Here is a 21912-nt window from a genome sequence, read left to right on the forward strand (position 1 = left end):
TGTCCAAAGTATGAGAGATGAAGTTTGGCCATACTGGCCTCCAAGGAGCACTCTGGCTGCACTTCTTCCAACACAGATCTGTTTGTTCTTTTGACAGCCCATGGCACTTTCAATATTCTCCTCCAACACCATAACTCAAATGCATCTTCTTCTACGGTCTTCCTTATTTACTGAGAAAATCTTGTCTTCTAACTCCTTTTTTGTTAGCAGTCCAGTGTTAATCCTACATGGCCACACCAGGTTTACTACTCCTATGAGATTTTAGAACTAAGATATTTCTAAAGATCATCTAAGTCATCTCCCTGGTTTTAGAGATGAAGAAATGCAAACTCAGAAATGTTACCTCTTTGCCTAAAAATACAAAGCAAGTTAATATGTGGCCTAAAATTAGGTTCAGTTCTCCTGACACTAGGATAGAAATTCCTAGGATAGCAATATAACCACTGTACCAAATTTTGGCAGGTCTTTCTTCTGAGATGCCTTTGAGAAGACTCAAACTTTCAACTTTTCAGTTTATAACTGAGTATGCTATTTTGCACTACTTAGGGACTCCTTTAAACTTGTATTTACAACAGCACAATGACAACCCAGTGTTGTCAAGCTAATTCTGAATTATAGTGACCATATAGGACACAGTAGACCTGCCCCATAGAATTTCCAAGGCTGGAAGTCTTTATGGAAACACACTGCCACATCTTTCTTCTTCATAGCAGCTGATTGGCTTGAGTTGATGACTTTTTGTTTAACAGATAAGCATTTAACTACTGCGCCAGTAAAGCTCCTTAAATTTATATTTTTTCAATGTTGTTGTTAAATGTTGTTGAGTCAGGGCAGACTCATATCAACCCTATATTTGGTTTCCAAGGGTGTAAATCTTTGTAGGAGCCGAAAGCCTTATTTTTCTCCTGTGAAGCGGCTGGTAGGCTTGAACTATAGACCTTGAGGTTCACCACTTAATGCTTATCCTAGAGAGCTACCACACCCCATAAATTTTTATTAATAATCCTAAAATCCTTGTGAGTTAAGTTCTGCAACTTGAGTGCAAGCTTTTTCTTAGAAAAAAAATTGCCTTGGAGATAACTATGTCTGAAGTTACAGAGTCTGTATTCAGAGGACCCGGAAAACTGCAGTTATCTTATAAATTTATTAATTATATGTTTTCTAGCCTTTCTTTTTACTCTCCTTCTCAAGCCATGGATTCTACTCATCCATAAATATATAAATATACTTCAGTTTTGTAACAGGTTTCTCTCTCCAAGAGTCTGTTTTAAATCCCACAAAAAATCCAGTCAGAGCCCTCATCTTGCAAAAGTTCCTTTCTAACCCAGACTTTGGTTACATTATTGATATGTTAAAAAAAAAAAATGGAGAGAGAGAGAAGAAAATAAAGTTCTTAAAAACAGAAGAGTAGATGTAGGATTCAGCCTGTATTTCCAGGTAGATTTTAGTCTCGTCTTTGTACCTTTTTGTAGCCAGAATAAGTCCTCCAAAACGTTCACATCTCAGACACTGAAACCTGTGACTATGTTAGTTTACAAGGTATAATTAAGATTACAAAAAAGTTGCCTTAACATAAGGAAATTATCCTGGATATTCAAGTGGGCTCAATGTAAACAAAAACGACCTAATGAAATCAGCAGAAAGTCAGAGAGACAGATACGATGGAAGACAGCAGAAGCAGGATCAGAAAGATGAAATGTGGCTAACTTTGAAGACCTAAAATCTCAACACTTTCATATAATTAATCGTGCAAACATGAAAGGTAATCATGAAGATGTAGAGTATGAAAAATAGCTCCCGATAAAACACTGAAATAATGCAAAATTGTGTGTAATTACAATTGCATGTGTTGTGATTAAAAACATCTGAAAATATGTGTGAGTATAGACAAATATTAGAAATAATACCCTAAAATGAAAACAATTAGATTTAGGATGATGAATTATAGACTTTTTCCAAATAAAGTAAATTTGATAAAATCCTCTGTAGATTATAAGGCAATACTGGACAGCTACAGGGATTTTCTTCAGGAAAGGAAACTGGACTTTTCAAGTTCTCACGAGCTTTAATACTCATTTTTATTCCCTAAATTTCTATTTGTTTTAAGAAACTGCAATGTTGTCTCCTTAGAGAGAAAGTTTTATAGAAGGTAATCCTGACATTCCACCTTAGGCATTGTCAGAATGATGAAGTAGACTCTACACCTTTGTGGGCTCATTAATCACCTGTGCAGCATAGAAAAACTGTACCTGGATGAACTACATAAACCTGGGTAAAAGAAATCAGAAGAAAGTATTTAGAAACAGAACCACTGTATGAAAATGTATCTGGAATGAAGTTTCCAGAGATTTACCAGGAGCCATAGTACATTTTTTTTTAATCATTAAAAATATTATTGTGGTAAAATATATACAACAGAACATTTGCTATTTTAACTATTACTGATATTAATTACATTCAACATGTTATACAACCATCATCACTATTTCCCCCCAAAAGTTTCTTACCAACTTAAACAGAAATTCAGCATGCCTTAGGCCATAACTCCCCACTTCCCCCTCCACCACCACCTCTGACCATGGTAAAATAAAACCCAAACCCACTGGTGTAGAGTTGAGTCTCACTCAGTGACCCTATGCTATGGTTGTTGTTAAGTGTCTTTGAGTTTGTTTGTACTCATAGTACATACATGTATAGGGTATCCGAGGAGTGGCTGGTGAGCTTGAACTTTAAGGTTCAAACCAACCTTGCAGTCCAGTGCTTATCCTACAATGCCACACCAGGACTCCTATAAGACAGAGGGAAACTGCCCCACATGGTTTCCAGGACTGTAATTCTTTACTGAAGCAACCTGCACATTTTCCTCACATGGAACCGCTGGTGTGTTTGAATTTGCAACCTTTCTTTTAGTAGTTGATCACTTTAACCATTGCATCATCAAGGCTTTCTTCAGACCATGGTTGTTGTTAATTGCCATTGATTTGGTTCCAACTCATATTGACTCTGTACAAGGTTTCCAAGGAGTGGCTGGTGGGTTTGAACTGCAGACTATGTGGTTCCCATTCCATTGCTGGATTCTAAAGCACCACACCAGGAGGCCAAATAATTGGTTGTTTGTTATTTGTTAAGTGCCATTGAGTCAGTTCTGAATCATAGCAACCCTATATAGGGCTTCTGAGGAACATCTAGTGAGTTCGAACATCCAATCCAGTGGTTCAAACTGACCTTGCAATCCAGTGCATTATCCTGCCACATCACACATGGTAAATGTAACTTTAACCTTTTTAGGAACTGTTTTTCCACAACAGTGGTACACACCATTTTACATTCCCATCAGCAGCGGATAAAAGTTCCAGTTTCTCCACATCCTCAGCAACAACACCTGTTATTTTCTCCACCATAGTCATTACAGTGAGTGTGAAGTTGTATCTCATTGTGATTTTGATTTGCATCCTGCAAATCCTGGTATGATGTCGTGGATTAATGAGCTAGATGACAAAGTTGATTTGAACCTCAAGGTCAGCGATTCATAGCTCACTAGCTGCTCCTCGGAATTCCTCTACAGGGTCACTATGGATTGGAACCCACCCGATGGCACTTAACAACAGCAACGACTTTTCAAAGGCTGCATTTTGTTTGGATCCACAACCAACACTCATGGAAGCAGCAGTAAAGAAATCAAATGAGTTACTGCATTAGGCAAATCTGCTGCAAAACACCGCTTCAAAGTGTTAAAGAGCAAAGATGTCACTTTGAAGACTAAGGTGTGCCTGACCCAAGCCACAGTATTTTCAGTCACTTCATAGATATGTGAAATTTGGATAATGAATAAGAAAGACCATAGAAGATTCTGTGCATTTTAATTATGGTATTGGTGAAGAATACTGAAAGCACCATAGCCTGCCAGAATGTTCCTTTTAAGTAAGGATGGAGAAACTTTGTCTATCATACCAGAGTCCCTGGAGAAGGACATCATGCTTGGTAAAGTAGAGAGAGAGAGAAAAAGAGGAGGATTCCCAATGAGATGAAATGACACAGTGATTTCAACAATGGACCAAACACAATATATTTCATTCTGTTGTGCAGAGGGTTGGAACAGACTCAACAACATCTAACAACTACAAAGATGACTAATTAAAGAGCCAGGTGACACAGTGGTTAAATGCTGTGCTACTAACCAAAAAGGCAGCAGTTAGAACCCACCAGCTGATCCAGGGGAGAAAGAAATGGCAGTCTGCCTTCATGAAGACTGTTATTGTTGTTGTTAAGTGCCATGGAGTGAGTTCCAACTCACAGCAACTCTGTATAGAGTTTCTGGGGCTGTAAATCTTTAGGGGAGCAGAAAGCCCATAAAGATTACAATCTTGGAAACCCTATCAGGCAGTTCTACTCTATCTTACAGGGTCACTTAAAGTTGGAATGATTCAATGGGGGTAATGACTATATTGAACATCTTTTCATTTGCTTATTGGCCATTTGTGTATCCTCTTTGGAGAAATGTCTATTCAAGTCCTTTGCCCATTTAAAAAATTGGGTTCTTTGTCTTTTTGATGCTGTTGAGTTGCAGGTATTCTTTATACATTCTACGTATTAGATCACACATCATATATGTATATATATATTGTTGTTAAGTGCCGTCAAGTTGGTTCTGGCTCATAGTCACAGTCTACCCATAATAGAGAGTAGAACTGGTTTATAGGATTCTGTAGGTTGTAATCTTTATGGAAACAGATAACCACATATTTTTCATAGATTATGAAAGTAGACTATAACTATGAGTCAGAATTGACTGGATGGCACATAACAACAAACTCAGAGCATGAAGTTCTTAGAGTTAGATGATTCTTTAAACTACATTTTAAAATGGAGTTTCCACCGCATATGTAAATTTACACTAAGTTAACAAATATGGAAAATTAGCACCATGGTGGGATAAAATGGTTAAGGTTGGTCTTCATGAAGAACGGGTGGCGTTGCTCTTCCAAATCTTTTCCTTACCCTGTGGTCTTCAGTAAAAAATAGAAGAAGCACTGATTTAAAGAAGTTTCCAGATTTAATGGCAATTATTTTCAGATCATCAGCAATATGTCCAGAGTGGTGTGAGGAAAATTGGGAGAAATTTTAAAAAGGCAAAATCCTCATAGGAACACTTTTTAAATAACAAGTTTTTAAGCAAAAAATGATGGATCCCTGAGAGTCTGGTGGTTTCTCAAGCTCCTCACATCTGTTGAGCTCTCTTTGAAAACTATAAGAAGAGCAGTTTGTGTGTGTGTGTGTGTGTGTGTGTGTGTGTTTAATTCACCATTTTTATGTGGTTAGCTGGTACTTTAAAACAGATATTTTTTCAGCATCAAGTTTCAACTAATTTTAAATTTGGAATTTCAGTTCCTGCACTTGCTCCTTAGTAATTTGAAAGTGGAGTCCTGATGTGGAGCTATAGGGTAATCAGTGGATTGTTACCCACAAGGTCAGCAGTTTAAATCAACCAGTCACTCCCTGGAAAACTTATACAGGGAAGCTATGAGTTGGAACTGACTCTAAGACACTTAACAACAACAACAACAATCTGAAGGTGCTTTGTCTCTCATCTGAAAGACTTTCATTTCCCTATATATAGATAAGGTTACAAAAACATCAAACTATCATATGTTTATTTATTATATAATCAACTTTTGCAATCTTTATATTCAAATTTTATGCTTAGAAGTTCTTTGTAGTGACATCAGGGAAAATATCAAAGGGTGTTATTTCTATTGCATTTTCAATTATGGTTGTTAAGTTAGCTAAAACATGATGCTAATTAAATAGCTGGACATGAATGCTCAGCATGAAGCCAAAGTCTGACAGATTAAGAGATTTCTGTACTGTTTTTGCCATTTCTTCTGGAAAGGTCCCATTCATCTATAACACTTATTAATTCAATAAATATTTGTACAGTGTTTATTATATGCTAAACACATGTTATAATATATGGGAATATGATGATGAGCCAAAAGAGACATGGTCCCTATCCTCATGAAGCTTAAAATTAGTGGGGGAGTTAATATCTACTGAGCACAAAATAAGGATTAGAGGAGATGAAAAAAATGTGTAGAGTTGTCAAATAATGACATTTTAGATAGAGTTTGAGGTTTAACTCTGCCCTTAGTATGCAATTAACTTTGGTGGTCGTGGTGGTGGTGGTTGTGTGCTGTCGAGTCCATTCTGACTCCTAGTGACCGAGTACAGGGTTTCCAATGGTGTAAAACTTTACAGGAGCAGAAAGCCTCATTCCCCTGGAGAGTGGCTGGTAGATTTAAGCTACTGATCTCTCGGTTAGCAGCCGAACTTGTAACCCATTATGCTACCAAGGCTCTTTATAATTAGCTTTGTTGTTGCTAAGTTGGTCCTGATTCATAGTGGGCCTGTATTGAGTTTCTGATGAGCACCTGGTGAGTTTGAACTTAAAACCTTGCAGGTCAAACTGACCTTGTGGTCCTGTGCTTTATCCTACAGTACCATACAAGGACTCCATATTTAACTTAATTTTTTATTTTTTTTTAATCTTTAAGTTTTTATTGTGAGTTGAGAAAAAGTTTACAAGGCAGATCATCAGTTCTACATTCAACAAATCATACTTTGTTTCATTATAATGATTATAATCCCCTCCACGTACCGTCAGTTAACAGCATTTCTCTCTATTCATTTTAGCTTCATTTTTTTTTTAAATTTTTTTAAACACTCAGGCATATATAATAATTTATACCACCAAAGGACACATTCTGCAAGTCTGTCTCCTGGCTTCCAGCCCTCAGTCCCTCTCTTTCCATGAATTTAGGGTCCTCAGCTGCTCCCTCTCTCCATGACTCCATCTTTGCCTCTGTCTCTGGTGTCACTGCTTCTCTTGATAAGGTCCCGCATTCTGCTTGTGTTCTCCCTTGATGGTCCTAAGGTCCTCGGTCTCTTGACTGTAAGATTAACCACTCCTCTTTTTTTGTTACAAAACTTCTACCTTTACACTTGTGACGGTCATGATAACAATTACTCACTATTGAATCATAAGATTCTTATCCCCATCTATTTTTACCAGACCCATCTAGACAAGATGAAAACTTATTCAGTGGGGACTCTATCTCCCCCCTCCCCCGCCCCCACAGTCTTAAACTAAATTCCGTTTTGAAACCTTGTAAGCCAGTTACTTTGAGCCTTTATCACCCCCTCATTTTAGATAGCCAATGTCTAAGTTGCCCGTTCCTATCTACCCTGTATATAGAGGTGATAGCATTGATTCTTGATATAAAGACTCCTTTCCTTTCTGTTGGTATTTTGAGCTACTACCTCCATGAGTATAGGTCAAGTTCATCAAATTTTAGTAATTCACCCTCGTTTCCTTTATTGAAAAAAAATGTTTTCCATACTTAATTTTTGAAAGTTCTTATTTGCATTTACTATTCTAAAGAATTTAGAACAAACAAATCTGTATTGGAAGAAGTACAGCCAGAGTGCTCGTTGGAAGTCAGGATGGCCAAACTTCGTCTCTCATACTACAGACATATTATCAGGAGGGATAATGGACAAGTCACTGGAGAAGGATATCATGCTTGGTAAAGTGGCAGGTCAGAGAAAAAGAGGAAGACTCCCAATGATATGATGGCCCCGTGGCAGCAGTGAGGGGCTCAGGCTTAACAATGATTGTGAGGCTGGCCCAGGATAGGGCAGTGTTTTGTCCTGTTGTGCATAGGGTTGCTATGAGTTGATACTGACATGATGACACCTTGCAACAACAAATTTTAAAGACTAAGAGAGCTCTGGTAGCTAGTGGTTATAAATCAGGCTGCCAACCTCAAGGTCAGCCTTTTGATACTGCCAGACATTCTTCAAGAGAAAGATGAGACTTTCTGCTCCCATAAAGATTTACAGCCTTGGAAATACTATACAGCCAGAACTGACTCCACAGCACAAACCACCACCACCTTTCTAAAGAATAAAAATAGAAATAAACTACCTTTTCTTTCTCTTTCTGTTAATTTTCATAAACAATGAGACACCTTTAAAAACTATTATTTCTAATATAATGCAGATTTTAAGCATTTGCTTGCCTACATTTTGAGTAGGTTTATCTCAGAAAGACACAGATTGTGGGAAATGACAAACATACATTTACCTCTCGGTCAAGTCAGGTTCTCTGTGCACTCTCTCAGGGTGTAAATAAAAGTTATGCCCAAATCACTATCTTTCAGTTGGGCGGATCTACTTCTAGTACCTTAGAGCATGACAGGAGTGTGAAACAGAAGGTGGTCAGAGAAGACTTACTGGTGCGTGGTTGGGCTGACGTTGATGCGCCGAGGGTGGCTTCCAGATTCAAATTTGCTTGCCAGAGTGACATTATTTCCAAACAGGCAATATCGTGGCATCCTCACCCCAACAACTCCAGCCAGCACAGAGCCAGAATGAATGCCTATCCTCATCTAAAACAGAAAGAAAAAGGAAACAGATACATTTATGTTTTCATTTGGTATGCAGTTCTTCTAATGGGATATATCGCTAATTATATGAAACATTACACCACGTGTTTCTCAACAATAGGTGTTTGGTCATTTTGTAAGCCCAATATCTGAATATTACTATTCAGTGAACACAGTAATTTTTGTAAGCCTATTTATTATCTGAATAATGTAGCGGTTATGAATCGGGCTGCGAACTGCAAGGTTAGCAGTTCAAAACTACCAGCTGTTCCGCAGGAGAAAGATGAGGCTTTCTGCTCCTGTAAAGATTTACAGCCTCAGAAACCCTGTACAGGGTCGCTATGAGTTGGTTCCAACTCCATGGCACATAACCACCACCACTATTATATGAATATTCTATTCAATGAACATTAATGTTGTTGAGTAAATACATGCATGGATTGACTATAGGTGAAAAAAATCTACATTTAATTTATTACATACATCTGGCTATGGTAAAAGCAAAATTTGGTTTCATTTGTATATGATAATATACTTTAATACATGGAAAATGCATTATGACACTCTAGTTATTCTTACATAAAACCATATTTCCACAGAAGAGTGGGGTGGAATAAGAATCACTGCACATTCACCATTTGGTTACCCATACTCCCTTTCTTCTCTAGAATGAAGACTATAGTAATAAAAGCTCATAAACCTCTGTTGACCCAGCTTTTCATGTGTGGGAGGAACAGTCTTTGTCTCCAACCCCAACCTGAGTCAAGGGATCTCGTGCAGTTTCACAGCATCAGAGAAAAGCCAGAGCACCACCAAGTAACTGGAGGAAGCAGAAGTATCCTTGATAGAAAAGGCTCATGGGTGCTGGTGACTGTTCAGATCCTGACTTCATCAATTCCTGACTCTAAGACACTGGGTAAATCAGCCAACCTAACTAGGCCTATCCTAAAATGAGTATAAAATTATAACCACCTCAAAATATCATTGTAAGTTGTATTATTGTAAGTGTCAAACAGGCTAATAAACGTAAGTGCTAGGCCAGTGAGAAAAAAATAAACAAACCATATTTCCCCCTTCATGACATTAAATACAATTATAAATTATATATTTATGTTTCTATTTATTTTATTTTAAATATATTTTTTCACATGAGAGAAAGATCTATTTCCTTACCATTGTATCTATTTCCTTACAGCTGAATTTTCAGCACTTACCATAGTACCTTAAGTTCAGCAGTTCGAAACTACCAGCTGTCCCATGGGAGAAAGATGAGGCTTTCTGCTCCCGTAAAGATTTACAGCCTCAGAAACCTTGTACAGTGTCGCTATGGGTCAGAATCGACTCAACAGAACTTAACAACAACAACAATTATAGTACCAGAAGTAAAGTAAGTACTTAATAGTGATGAATATTAAGTAAATTGCATGAGTTCCCTAACAAAGTATTAAAATGGAATTACAGAATTAAACCATTGACTGAATCAGGAAGCACTGGTTAAAAACACTGAATAAACTAATAAGAGCTGTATATTTACTCTCTGAGAATCTGATAAAGATTAATCTGGTTTATGACTTTAAGGAGCCCTCAATGTGCAGTTGACATATATTCAAATGTGATCACAGTAATGAAGTTATAGTGACGTGGTGTGCACACACACGTGCACATACAAACTAAATAAATAATAAAAAGAGCCCTTGTGATGCGACGGTTAAGCACTCGACTGTTAACCAAAAGGCTGGTGGTTCGAATCCACTAGTAGCTCTGCAGGAGAAAAGACCTAGCAATCTATTCCTATAAAAATTACAGCCTAGGAAACGATCAGGCTGTTCTACTCTGCCTTATCATTGTTTTGTTGTTGTTGTTAAGTTTTGTCAAAATGGTTATGATTCATAGCAACCCTGTATGGGATTTCCAAGAAAAAGCCGGTGTTGTTTGACCCACTGACCTTTCAGTGAGCAGTTTAGTACTTATCCAACAGTGCCACACCAGAACTCACTATCAACTGGAATTGACTCGATAACACTCAACAACAACAGATCAAAGTGAAGCTAATGGTGACCAAGTGGAAGATGACTGCCTTAGTTCTCTGAGAATCCATAGGGTAGAGGAGATCAAGCCCCTAAATCCCTCCATAAAGTCAAAATTGTCTCTCCTTTACATCATGTCTGTTCTTGCCACTAAGGTTGTGATAATAAGAGGCATTTTAAGACCATCCTTATCATAAGAGTAGAGAATTCTACATACAGCAACTCATAATTAGACAGTATCTTAAGGCAATCTAGTTGTAGTTCTTAATAATCTCTTCATTAATTTTTGAAAACGGATTCAAGTATTTACCGGGAAACTCCATATAGCAGGACATACATTCATGAAAGGAAGAAAATGAAAACGAAAGTCCTGCTAGATTTCATGTTAGTATAAGCATACCATAATTAGTGCATGGGTGACATGATATTGGTGCATAGGTACAGAAGTAGAATTGAAACAGAACAGATAGCACACAAAGCCTCCCGTGGATATATGTGTTTAATATATGCCAGATTTGGCATTTAAGACTGGTGAGAAAAAAAGATGCCTTTCCATAGAATGCTCTGGATCAACTTTGACTTTGTGTGGAAAAAATATTTCAAGTAGACGAAAGATATTCCTGTATATATTAAAAACAAACTTCAAAAACAATTATACTAATTAAATAAAACAGCAAAATATTTGTCCCTCAGTAACATTTCCCAGGTAGATGGTCCAAAATGTCAGGCAGTTCTGTTCCACTTAGCCATTCAGGGACCAGGTCCTTTTCATTATGTTCCACCTCCCTACCTTGGAATGTAAGGAGCTCTGGTAGCATAGTGTTTACAAATCAGGGTGCAAACCGCAAGGTCAGCAGTTCAAAACTACCAGCTGTTCCGCGGGAGAAAGATGAGGCTTTCTGCACCCGTAAAGATTTACAGCCTTGGAAACCCTGTACAGGGTTGCTATGAGTCAGAACCGACTCCATGGCACATAACAACAACAACAACAACCTTGGAATGTATTCTTTGTTAAGAAATTTAAAGCATCATTAGAAGCACCTGCGCATTCCAACTTAGGGCATGTGAGGAAGGGTCCCAAGGTCACCATTTATGGTGATCTTCATTCCTTTATGTTAATCTAGGTTTCATTTGTTAATATTTTCTTTCACCTGAAAGATTTCCTTTAACATTATATGCAATCTAGATTTACAAGGAGTGACAAACCTTTCAGCTTTTGCATGTTTGAAAACTTTATATTACCTTCAGATTAAAAAAAATATTTTTTTGTTGCTGTTGTTCAGTACTTCAGACTTTAAAGAAGTAGCTTTGCTGTTTCCTCATTTGAATTTTTTTCTGTTGAGAAATCTTCTGTTTTACTTTATTCCTTTGTGTGTAAGGTATCTTTTCTTTTGGCTGCTTTTAGGTTTTTCTTTCTGCCAGTCTTTATGAGCAACATGACTATGATTTTTAGTACATTTTTTTTTTCCTGTTTCTTGTAATTGGAGTTTGTTGAGTATCTTGGGTCTGTGCCTACTGTTTTTTTTTTTTTTTCCTTATCAAATATGGAACACATTCAGTCATTAATTTTTCATGCATTTGTTTTCTGTCCATACCACCTCTTCAGATAGGTATATTATTTATGCTGCTTAAAGTTTTTTTTTTTTTTTCACAGCTCATGGATCCACTGTTCATTTAAATATTTTTTTGTTTATATTGAATAATTTCTATTGCTGTCTTCAAATATAGTTCTCTTTCTTTTACAGCATCTAATCTGTTGTTGGAGTCCTGGTATGGTGCTATAGGATAAACACTTGACTGGTAACTACAAAATCTTGGTTGACATCCACCAGCTGCTCCTTGGAAATCCTATACAAGAACTGATTCAAGGGGTAGCAACAAAAACGACCCATTGTTAAAGTGTCCTGGTGGTGCAGTGGTCAGGACTTCAGTGCTGACCTAAAGGTCAGTGGTTTGACTCCACTCACTAGCTCCAGAAGAAAGATGTGTCAGTCTGCTTCTGTAAAGATGGTAGCCTTGGTAACCTATAAGGAAGTTCTACTCTATCTCATAGGGTCATGCTGAGTTAGAATCTACTCCACAGTAATGGGAAGCGAAATCATTTTGTTTATCACATCTAGTAATGGTTTCATCTCAGATATTATGATTTCCATTTCTAGAAGTTTAATTAAAGAATTTTCATTATCTTTCTGGTTTTGAGTTAACTTTTTGAATAGATAGAATAGAGTTAAAATAACTATTCTAATTTTCTTATCTGCTATAATTCTAACATCTACTTCAGTTATGGGTCAGTTTTTATAGATTTTTCTCCTTATTTTAGGTCATAATTTTCAGTTTTTTGTACATGATAGTAATTTTTGGTTGAATGGAAGATACCATGATTTTAACCTTGTTGTTGGTGGTGGTTGGTTATGTGCCATGGAGTCAATTCTGACTCATAGCAACCTTGTACAGGGTTTTTGAGGATGTAAATCTTTGCAGAAAGCCTCATCTTTCTCCCCTGGGACAGCTGGTAGTTTTGAACTGCTGATCCTGAGGTTAGCAGCCTTATTCATAACCACTTCTCCCCTGGGACAGCTGGTAGTTTTGAACTGCTGATCCTGAGGTTAGCAGCCTTATTCATAACCACTATGCTACCAGAGAACCTTGTTGAATAGTAGATATTTTTATATTCTTATAAATCTTCTAAATATGTTTCCTGGAATGTAGTTTAGTAAGAAAGATTTTGATCATTTTAAGTCTTGCTTTTAATATTTGTTAGGAAAGTCTGCTTTAGTGTTTGGTGTGGAGCTGCTGTGAATCACAAATTCAGCAGTTCAAATCCACCAGTTGCTCCTCAGAAACCCTATACAGGGTTGCTATGCTTTGGAACTGACTTGATGGCACTTAACAACAATGAGACAAGGAACTGTAGGATAAGCACTGGTGTACTAATAACAAGATCCATAGTTAAAATCCAGCCACCATTTCTTAGAACCCTGATATAGGGTTGCTATAAGTTGCAGCCAACTCAATGGCACTTAACAAGAACAATGAGGCAAGGAAACCCTGGCAGCACTGTGAGTTGGGTGTTGGACTGTTAACCACATATAAGGTCAGTGGTTCAAATCCACTAGCAGCTTCAAGAAAGAAAGATGAGGCTGTCTGCCCCTGTAAAGATGTGCAGTCTCTGAACCCTCTACAGACTCATTATGAGCCAGAATGGACTGGATAACAGTGAGTGTGATTTTTGTTTAATGAGGCAAGGCAGACTCTGGAGAACACAAATGGGTAAGTGCTATACAGCCAATAAAACGTTGGCAGTTCAGACATACGTAGAGGCTCATCAGAAGTTAGGTCTGGTGACCTTGTTTCTACAAGGTCTTGAAAATTCTATGGAGCAGTTCTACCCTACACACATGGGGGTTCCATGATGCCAAATCATGACAGCAACTAACAGTAAAAATGAGGCAAGGCCCTTGTGAGTACTCTACCCGATACCTATGATTTATTCCCAGTCAACCTAGTAGAAAAGACACCGTTTTCTAGATCCCATGTGAGCACAAGGTACTTTCCCCTCTAATTCTTTTGGGTATGTCCCCACCCATTTTGGGGTTTGGGTAGGTATCTCATATATACGTGCTAGTTAGTACAGACCTACCTCATTTTATTGTGCTTTGCTTCATGGTGTGTTGCAGATATTGCATTTTTTAAAAAACAAATGGAAGGTTTGTGGCAACTTTGAGCAAGTCTATTGGCATCATTTTTCCAACAGCATGCACTCACTTCATGTCTCTGCCAGATTTTGGTAATTCTCACAATATTTCAACTTTTTTCATAATGGTCTTACACATTTTCTATACTACAGTACAGTGTAAGGAGTCTGGTGTAGCACTGTGGGTTAACGTGCTGGACTGTAAATTCAGTTTGAGCTACAAGGTCATTGACTGGAGCTCACCAGACACTCCTCAGAAACCCTATACAGGGTCGCGCTATGGGTTGGAACCAAATCAGCGGCATTAAACAACAGCAAGAGTGTAAACATAACATTTATAGGCATGGGGGAACCAAAAGATCTCATTTTATGATGATATTCTTGTTAATCCAATAGTCTAGAACTAAACTCTCAATAGATTCAAGGTATATCTGTACTACGCAGAATACATGAGGGGAGACCCCTTGAACAATTTCCAGAGATCTTTGTGTAACTCTCTCCAACCTGATACTCTGGGATGACTAGCCCTCTCTGTCTCCCCAGATTCTCAGCTCCATAATCACAACTCAAGGCTGTTGTGTGACCCCATGAGGTCCCACTCTCTGCACTGCAGCCTGGAAAGTCTCTTAAACCAGTAAGCTTGAGCAATCTTAGGGCTCACATCATTTGTTTCCTGTCTCTCGGGGATCACTATTTTCCATTGCCTGATTTTCAGTGTCATAAAGACTGTTTATTTGTATATTTTCCCATATGTCTAGCAGTTTCTGGCCGAAGTGTAATTTCAGTTCCTATTATTCCATCTTGAATGAAACCACAAGTGAGATTTTACTTTTTTAAATTACGTTATTTTAAAAATTTACAACTATTTCTTTTGTTGTTAGAAAACAACAACAAAAAAAACCCCTCAAACCCATGGTCTTTGAGTCAATTCTGACTTATAGCAACCCAATGGAGAGAATGAGTATTCCAGAACACATGATTGTGCTCATGAGGAACCTGTACTTAGAATAAGGGGCAATTGTTCAAACACAAGAGAACACCGAATGGTTTAAGACGAGGAAAGGTGTGCCCAGAGTTATATTCTTTCACCATACTTATTCAATATATCTGTTTAGCAAATAATCTGAGAATCTGGATTATATAAAGAAAAATGTGGCATGAGCATTGTAGGAAGACTCATTAACAATCTGCAGTGTTTCCTTCTGTTGTGCATAGGATTGCTTTGAGTCAGTACCAAATTGATGGCACCTAACACCACCAACAACAATATACAGATGATTCAACCTTGTTTGCTGAAAGTAAAGAAAACAAAACACTTATTGATAAGACCACAGCCTTAGGTATGGGTAGCTCCTCAATGTAAAGAAAACAAAAATCCTTCCAATGGACCAATAAACAACATCCATATAAATGGGGAAAAGATTGAAGTTGTCAAAGACTTCATTTTGCTCTGATCAACTATCAATATGAAGCAGCAGTCAAGATATGAAATGATGTATTGCATTAGATAAACTGGTTGCACATGACCTCTCTAAAGTGTTCAAGAGTGAAGATGTCAGTTTGAGGACTAAGGTGCGCCTGATCCAAGCCAAAGTATTTTCAATAACCTCGTATGCATGCAAAAGTTGGACAGTGACTAAGGAAGACCATTGAAGAATTGAAGCATTTAAGTTATGGCATTAGAGAAGAATATTAAAAGTTACCATGACTGCCTAAAGAGCAAAGCAATCTATGTTGGACAACGTACAAGCAGAATACTTGTCAGAAGCCAGGATGGCTAGACTTCTCTTGTACTTCAGACATTATTAGGAGGGAACAGTCCCTGGAGAAGGATATCATGTTAATTAAAGTGTTGTTGTTAAGTACTGTGGAGTCGGTTCTGACTCACAGTACCCTGCACAGGGTTTCCGAGGCTGTAAATCTTTACGGGAGAAGAAAACCTCATCTTTCTCCCGCAGAATGGCTTGCAGTTTCGAACTGCTGAACTTGAGGTTAGCAGCCTGATTCGTAACCACTATGCTACAAGAGCTCCTTTGGTAAAGTGTAGGGTCAGAGAAAAAGAGGAAAACCCCCAATGAGATGGGTTAGCATAGCGGCAGCAGCAACAATTGTAAGGTTGGCACAGGACTGGGCACTGTTTCTTTCTGTTGTGCACAGTTTCGCTATGAGGCACTGACTCAGTGGCACCTAATAACAACAACACATAGGATATGGTAGCACTGCTCCATATAGTTTCCAAGACTAGAGTAGCTGGTGGGTTTGTATTACCAACTTTTCTATTAGCAGCCAAGTGCTAAATCACTGTACTGGCAGGGTTCCTATTTTCTGATATGAAGCAGTCTATTTGGGTTAGAAGGGGGAAAATGCTGAGTGGCAGTATTCCTTTGCAGAGGAAAGTACCTTTCTCTAAAACTAGCAAATATTCTGCAATATTATCATAGTTCTTTGGTTTCTGTTTCCTTTCCAAAGGCCTGTTTTATATCAAATTGCCTTGTGCAATACAAGGTTTCCTAAAGAACATCCAGACCTTAGATATCAAGACTGTTAGCTTAAGCCTGTGGTCATTATAAGGATCATTTATGCAGGAGGAGAGCAGAAAGAGTAGATATCACACTGACACATTTTACAGCCTCCTTCGTTTGTGCTCTTTGCTATTTTTTTTTTTTAACTACTCCATATCCTACATCATCACACTAAGCCTCCTTTCAAAAGAACTGAGACTTCTATTTTTTAAAAAACCAAAGTTTCAGCATGAGAAGTACAATAATCTGGAAAACTGAAGATAAAAACACTGGCATCCTTCAGAGGGGGAGTGAAGGGTGGAACAGTCACTAAAAACCGTATCTCTTAGAAGGTGTTCTAAAGTGTGTACTGCAGAATAGGCAAAACAAGATCAACTACCACAAAACCAACACAACACAAACACACTGTCACTGCCATTACCTTGCATGGATTAGGATTAAGTGATTTGATTTGGGGGAAAAAAAAGGAGATAACACTGAAAATTTACAAGCTGAGTAAACTCTGATTTGAATTGGAGTCTGATGAGATTCCAATTTCTTTTGACCACGTATTGAGATTTCCCAGGAAAACGGTTGCCTATATATGGAAGTCACTGACTTCTCATTCAGAATATGCCTAGAGCAACTAGCATTTAGATAAAATATAGAGGTAGATTTACCTATCACTCACAGGGTTAAGATTCATTGTAGCAATATTTGACTTTATTTAAATGGATCACCAAGTCGTAACCTTTGCAGCCAGCCAGCCAGAATGCCCTTGTTCTTTTTGTTGTTAAGTGCTATTGAGTCGGTTCTGATTCAGCGATGTGTACAGAGTTCCTCAGGAGCAGCGGGCAAGTCCGAATCACCAACCTTGTGTCTAGTGCTTATCCTACAGTGCCATACCTTCAGCCCTGGTGGTGGTGGTCATGTGTCATCGAGTTGGTTCTGATTCATAGCCACCCTATATAGGGTTTATGAGGCTGTAAATCTTAATGGGAGCAGAAAGTCTCATCTTTCTCCTGTGGAATGGCTGGTAGATTTGAGCTGCTGATCTTGAGGTTAGAAGCCCAGCTTGTAATCCACTATAATATCTAGCCTCCTCCTTCAGCCCAAGCCGAAGAATGTAACTTTGCGCTAAAGCAGTGGTTCACAACTGTGATACTCAGCTATGCCAATTTTTGCAACTCAAGGGATGTTTAGCAATGCCTGGAGACATACTTGGTTTTCATAAATGGGAGGTGGACAGCTATTGGCACCTTACTGAATAAAGTCAGAGATACACAGGAGAGTTTTCTACAACATGGGACTTTCTAGCCCAAAATGTCAATAGGGCCGAGGTTGATAAATGTGGTACTAAGCAAACCACGGTGTGGTGGTGGTGTGCCGTGGAGTTGTTTCCAACTCATAGCAACCTTGCATAGGGTTTCCGAGGCTGTAAATCTTTATGGGAACAGAAAGTCTCATCTTTCTCCAATGGAACAGATGGTAGTTTTGAACTGCTGACCTTGAAGTTAGCAGCCCAACTCATAACCACTACGCTACTAGAGCTAAACAGACCACTGGACAACCTATAAACACTTACCCAGTATAAACAAAAATCTAAGTGCTTTATCATATCAAAGTTTTGAAGAAGCACAATGATTTTTAAGCTTCACTTTTTAGAAACAGCTCATAAAAAGAAAACATTTTTTTCTGGGGATTTATTGAAAAACACAGTAACTTTAGGATATATTCCAAGATTAAGTAATCAGTTACTTCATCTTCTATGCCTTTAATGGGATAAAACAAGCCATCACTATGGGACCCCTGAAAGTCCCCAATTATTCTCACAGTACTGTGTTGTTGTTGTTGTTAAGTACTGTGGAGTCGGTTCTGACTTATAGTGACACTGCACAGCGTTTCCGAGGCTAAAAATCTTTTTGGGAGCAGAAAGCCTCATCTTTCTCCTGTGGAACAGCTGGTAGTTTCGAACTGCTGACCATGAGATTAGCAGCCCAATTCATAACCACTACGCTACCAGAGCTGTTTAATAACGGAAGCATGCAAGCAACTGCACTTTCAGGAAAGATTTCCTCTTACAATTCTTAAAATATAAAGCTTACATAATTCTGGACTCCTGATGTGGTACTGTAGGATCAGCAATGGACTATGAACCACAAGGTCAGCAGTTCAAACCCACTAGCTGCTCCTTGGAAACTCTATAAAGGGTTGCTATGAGTTGGAACTGACTCAACAGCACTTAACAACAACAGAGTTCTACATCAACTAGCCAAAACTCTCTCTGACTTAGCAAAGAAAGAATGTTAGAGATGAGAGGGCAGCACAGATTTATTGGTTAAACTTCCTTGTTTTACAAGTAAAGAAACCAAAACCCAGATGAGAACAGAAAATCAGTGTTAGGATCAGCTAAGCTTAGGTCACCTGGCTCTGGGTTTAGTGTACTGTAAAAAGCACCCAAGTTGAAATGATGCCTCAGGCTGCTTCTACAAGGCCCATTGGATGATCTTAGAGAGACAAATCAGATTTAATCATCATATAGGTGATGGAAACCCTGTGCAGGGTCACTATGAGTCGGAATCAGCTCCATGGTGCTTAACAACAACAACAACAACAACATATATATGGAAGAGCTGGTACTTTCCAATTGAAAATTCAGAACAAATAAGTTAAATGTTAATTAAACTCAACATTTAAAGCTTCTATTTCTTTTCAATTTTGTTGTTTATGCATTTCTAGTCTAAATCTTTCCTAACAAGTCTACTTTTAACAGCCACAAAACGTGGCACATCTATGCCTCTGAGCCTTTATTCATGTTGACTGTCTCACTCCAACCAACAGCTCAGATTATAAAGGTGAACAAAAGCTGCAGTGTCCCCACCTTCCTGGAGTTTTCACTTGATCTAACACAGCAATGGTGTGAACTGACCAAGTCCAGGTAATCACTGCCTGGAGAAAGTAGCCTTGAGCTCAGTTTTGAAGGAGGAACGACTTTAGCTGGGTGCTAAGGTTTAGCTTTGCAACCATCAACACTCATGGAAGCAGAAGTCAAGAAATCAAATGATGTATTGCATGAGGCAACTCTGCTGCACAAAACCTTTTTAAAGTGTTGAAGAGCAAAGATGTCAGCTTGAGGACTAAGGTGTGCCTGACCCAAGCCATAGTGTGTTCAATAACCTCATTGCATGCAAAAGCTGGGCAGCAAATAAGGAAGACCATAGAAGAATTGATGCATTTGAGTTAAGGTGTTGGAGGAGAATATTGAAAGTGTCATGGGCTGCCAAAAGAACCAACAGATCTGTGTTGGAAGAAGTGCAGCGGGAATGCTCCTTGAGGCCAGGATGGCCAAACTTCGTCTCTCATACTTCAGACATATTGTCAGGAGGGATATCATGTTTAGTAAGACGGAGGGTCAGAGAAAAAGAGGAAGACCCCCAGCGAGAATGATTGGCAAAGCGGCAGCATCAATGGGGTCAAGTGTGGCAACAATTGTGAGGTTGGCCCAGGACCAGGCAGGGTTTCATTCTGTTGTGCATAGGGTCACTATGAATCGGTACCGACTCGATGGCATCTAACAATAACAACAGGCAAAGGATAAGGAAGTATTCTGGATTGAGTGAAAATGATATGCAAAGATCTTAATGTCTATAGTGCTCGGTGCATGCATTTGAAGTAGTAAAAGGTGGCCACAGCTTAAAAAAATAGGAAGAGAGAGGCAAGGCATGAGACTGTACTTTTGGGCAAAACAGATAACACAGAACAAAGTTTCTCAATCTTAGTTCTGTTACTATTTTGAACTGGAAAATCTTTTTCTTTGGTGGGGGGGTTGTCTGATGTATTGTAGGATGTTTTGCATCCCTAGCCTCTACCCACTACATGCCAGTAGCACTGTTATTACTAAATATGATACCTTTGGATTCTTCTTAAATAACAAAGTCATTTCCATTGGAGACCCACTGACATTATTGGCCATGTTTAAGATTGTGGACAACAATCTAAGTGTAGTTTTCAGAAAGAATCCTATGATACAGAATAAAACAAGATTTGGCAAAATCTTAGGATGGTTATATGGTTCTCAGATGAGAGAAGATATGCTGAAACTAGAGTTTTGGTTGTGAACACGGAAAGAAAGACAAATTTTAAGACAATGTCAAAGGTAAAACAGATATTAAATCATATACATCTTCCAAAGACCTACTTAGTCGCCCATACTTACTGTAACAATTTCAGAGGATAACTCTGAATAATTCTAGCACTAATCAAAGCTTTATGCTCCAGAATCTCTGAGTTGGAATCAACATGACATCACCTAACAACAACGTGCACTATTATAGCATAGTGGTTAAGCACAATGACCGTGGTAACTGACTTCAAGGATTCCCAGTCATTGTGTGAACATGAGGAAACTGTGTAACGTTTCTGAGATTTAACTAAGTCTGTTGTGCATATTAAATATATTCAAAGTGCTTAAGAGTCCCTGGCTTCTGGTCAGCACCACATAACTGCTATAAACATTCTGCCCTATAATATTAATTGTATATTATTTTATTTTATCTGGTATATTTAATTCTATTCATAGTCTGCTGCTGTAGACGGAAGGTAGAGGTTTTGTCTTGGTAGTCTTGGAGCACAGATAGAAGGATTGTGGTGTTGTTGTTAAGTGCCCTGGAATTGATTTAAACTCATGGTGACTTTGTATAGGGTTTCTGAGGCTGTAAATCTTTGCGGATCAGAAAGTCTCACCTTTCTCCTATGGAGCGGCTGGTGGGCTTGAATCTCCAACATTGTGGTTCATAGTCCTATGCTTATCATAAGAGCCTCCATGCTTCCCAAACAACAGGGTATATGCTCTATATTCAATCCTGTTTCTATTATCTATTTAACAAGGTGGTAGGCATTCTCCAACCAGGAACACTGTAGTTTTCCTTTAGGCAATTTATTTTCTTCTCTTCTCAGTCTGACATGTTATCTCTAGCATCATTTCTAACACCAAGGCTATATTTTTCAACTACTTATTCTTCCTCTTTGTTTCCAACCTTTGCATTCCAGTCACCAGTAACTACCAATACATCTTTTTTTTTTTAATGTTTTATTGTGAATTATGTGATAGTTTACATGGGAGAACATTGGTTTTACATTCATTCTATCGTATATTGTCTCATTGCCATGGTTACAATCCCCTCCATGCAATCCTTCCCCCGTGCCCCCCAGGTCTTCAGCACACAGTCGCTCTCCCTCTCTGGATC

At 38.4% G+C, this 21912-nt stretch overlaps 1 protein-coding gene across 1 annotated transcript in view; it reads right to left on the reverse strand.

Moving 5' to 3' along the window:
- The window catches only part of GUCY1A2 (guanylate cyclase 1, soluble, alpha 2), a 385551-nt gene that overhangs the window by 15659 nt on the left and 347980 nt on the right, over positions 1-21912 (reverse strand). Inside the window, exon 7 of the mRNA XM_006833793.1 lies at positions 8293-8447. Coding sequence (XP_006833856.1) covers positions 8293-8447 — 155 coding nt within the window. The remainder of the gene's footprint in view (positions 1-8292; positions 8448-21912) is intronic.

Source organism: Chrysochloris asiatica, unplaced genomic scaffold (assembly GCF_000296735.1).
Source record: "Chrysochloris asiatica unplaced genomic scaffold, ChrAsi1.0 scaffold00008, whole genome shotgun sequence".
Taxonomy (NCBI): domain Eukaryota; kingdom Metazoa; phylum Chordata; class Mammalia; order Afrosoricida; family Chrysochloridae; genus Chrysochloris; species Chrysochloris asiatica.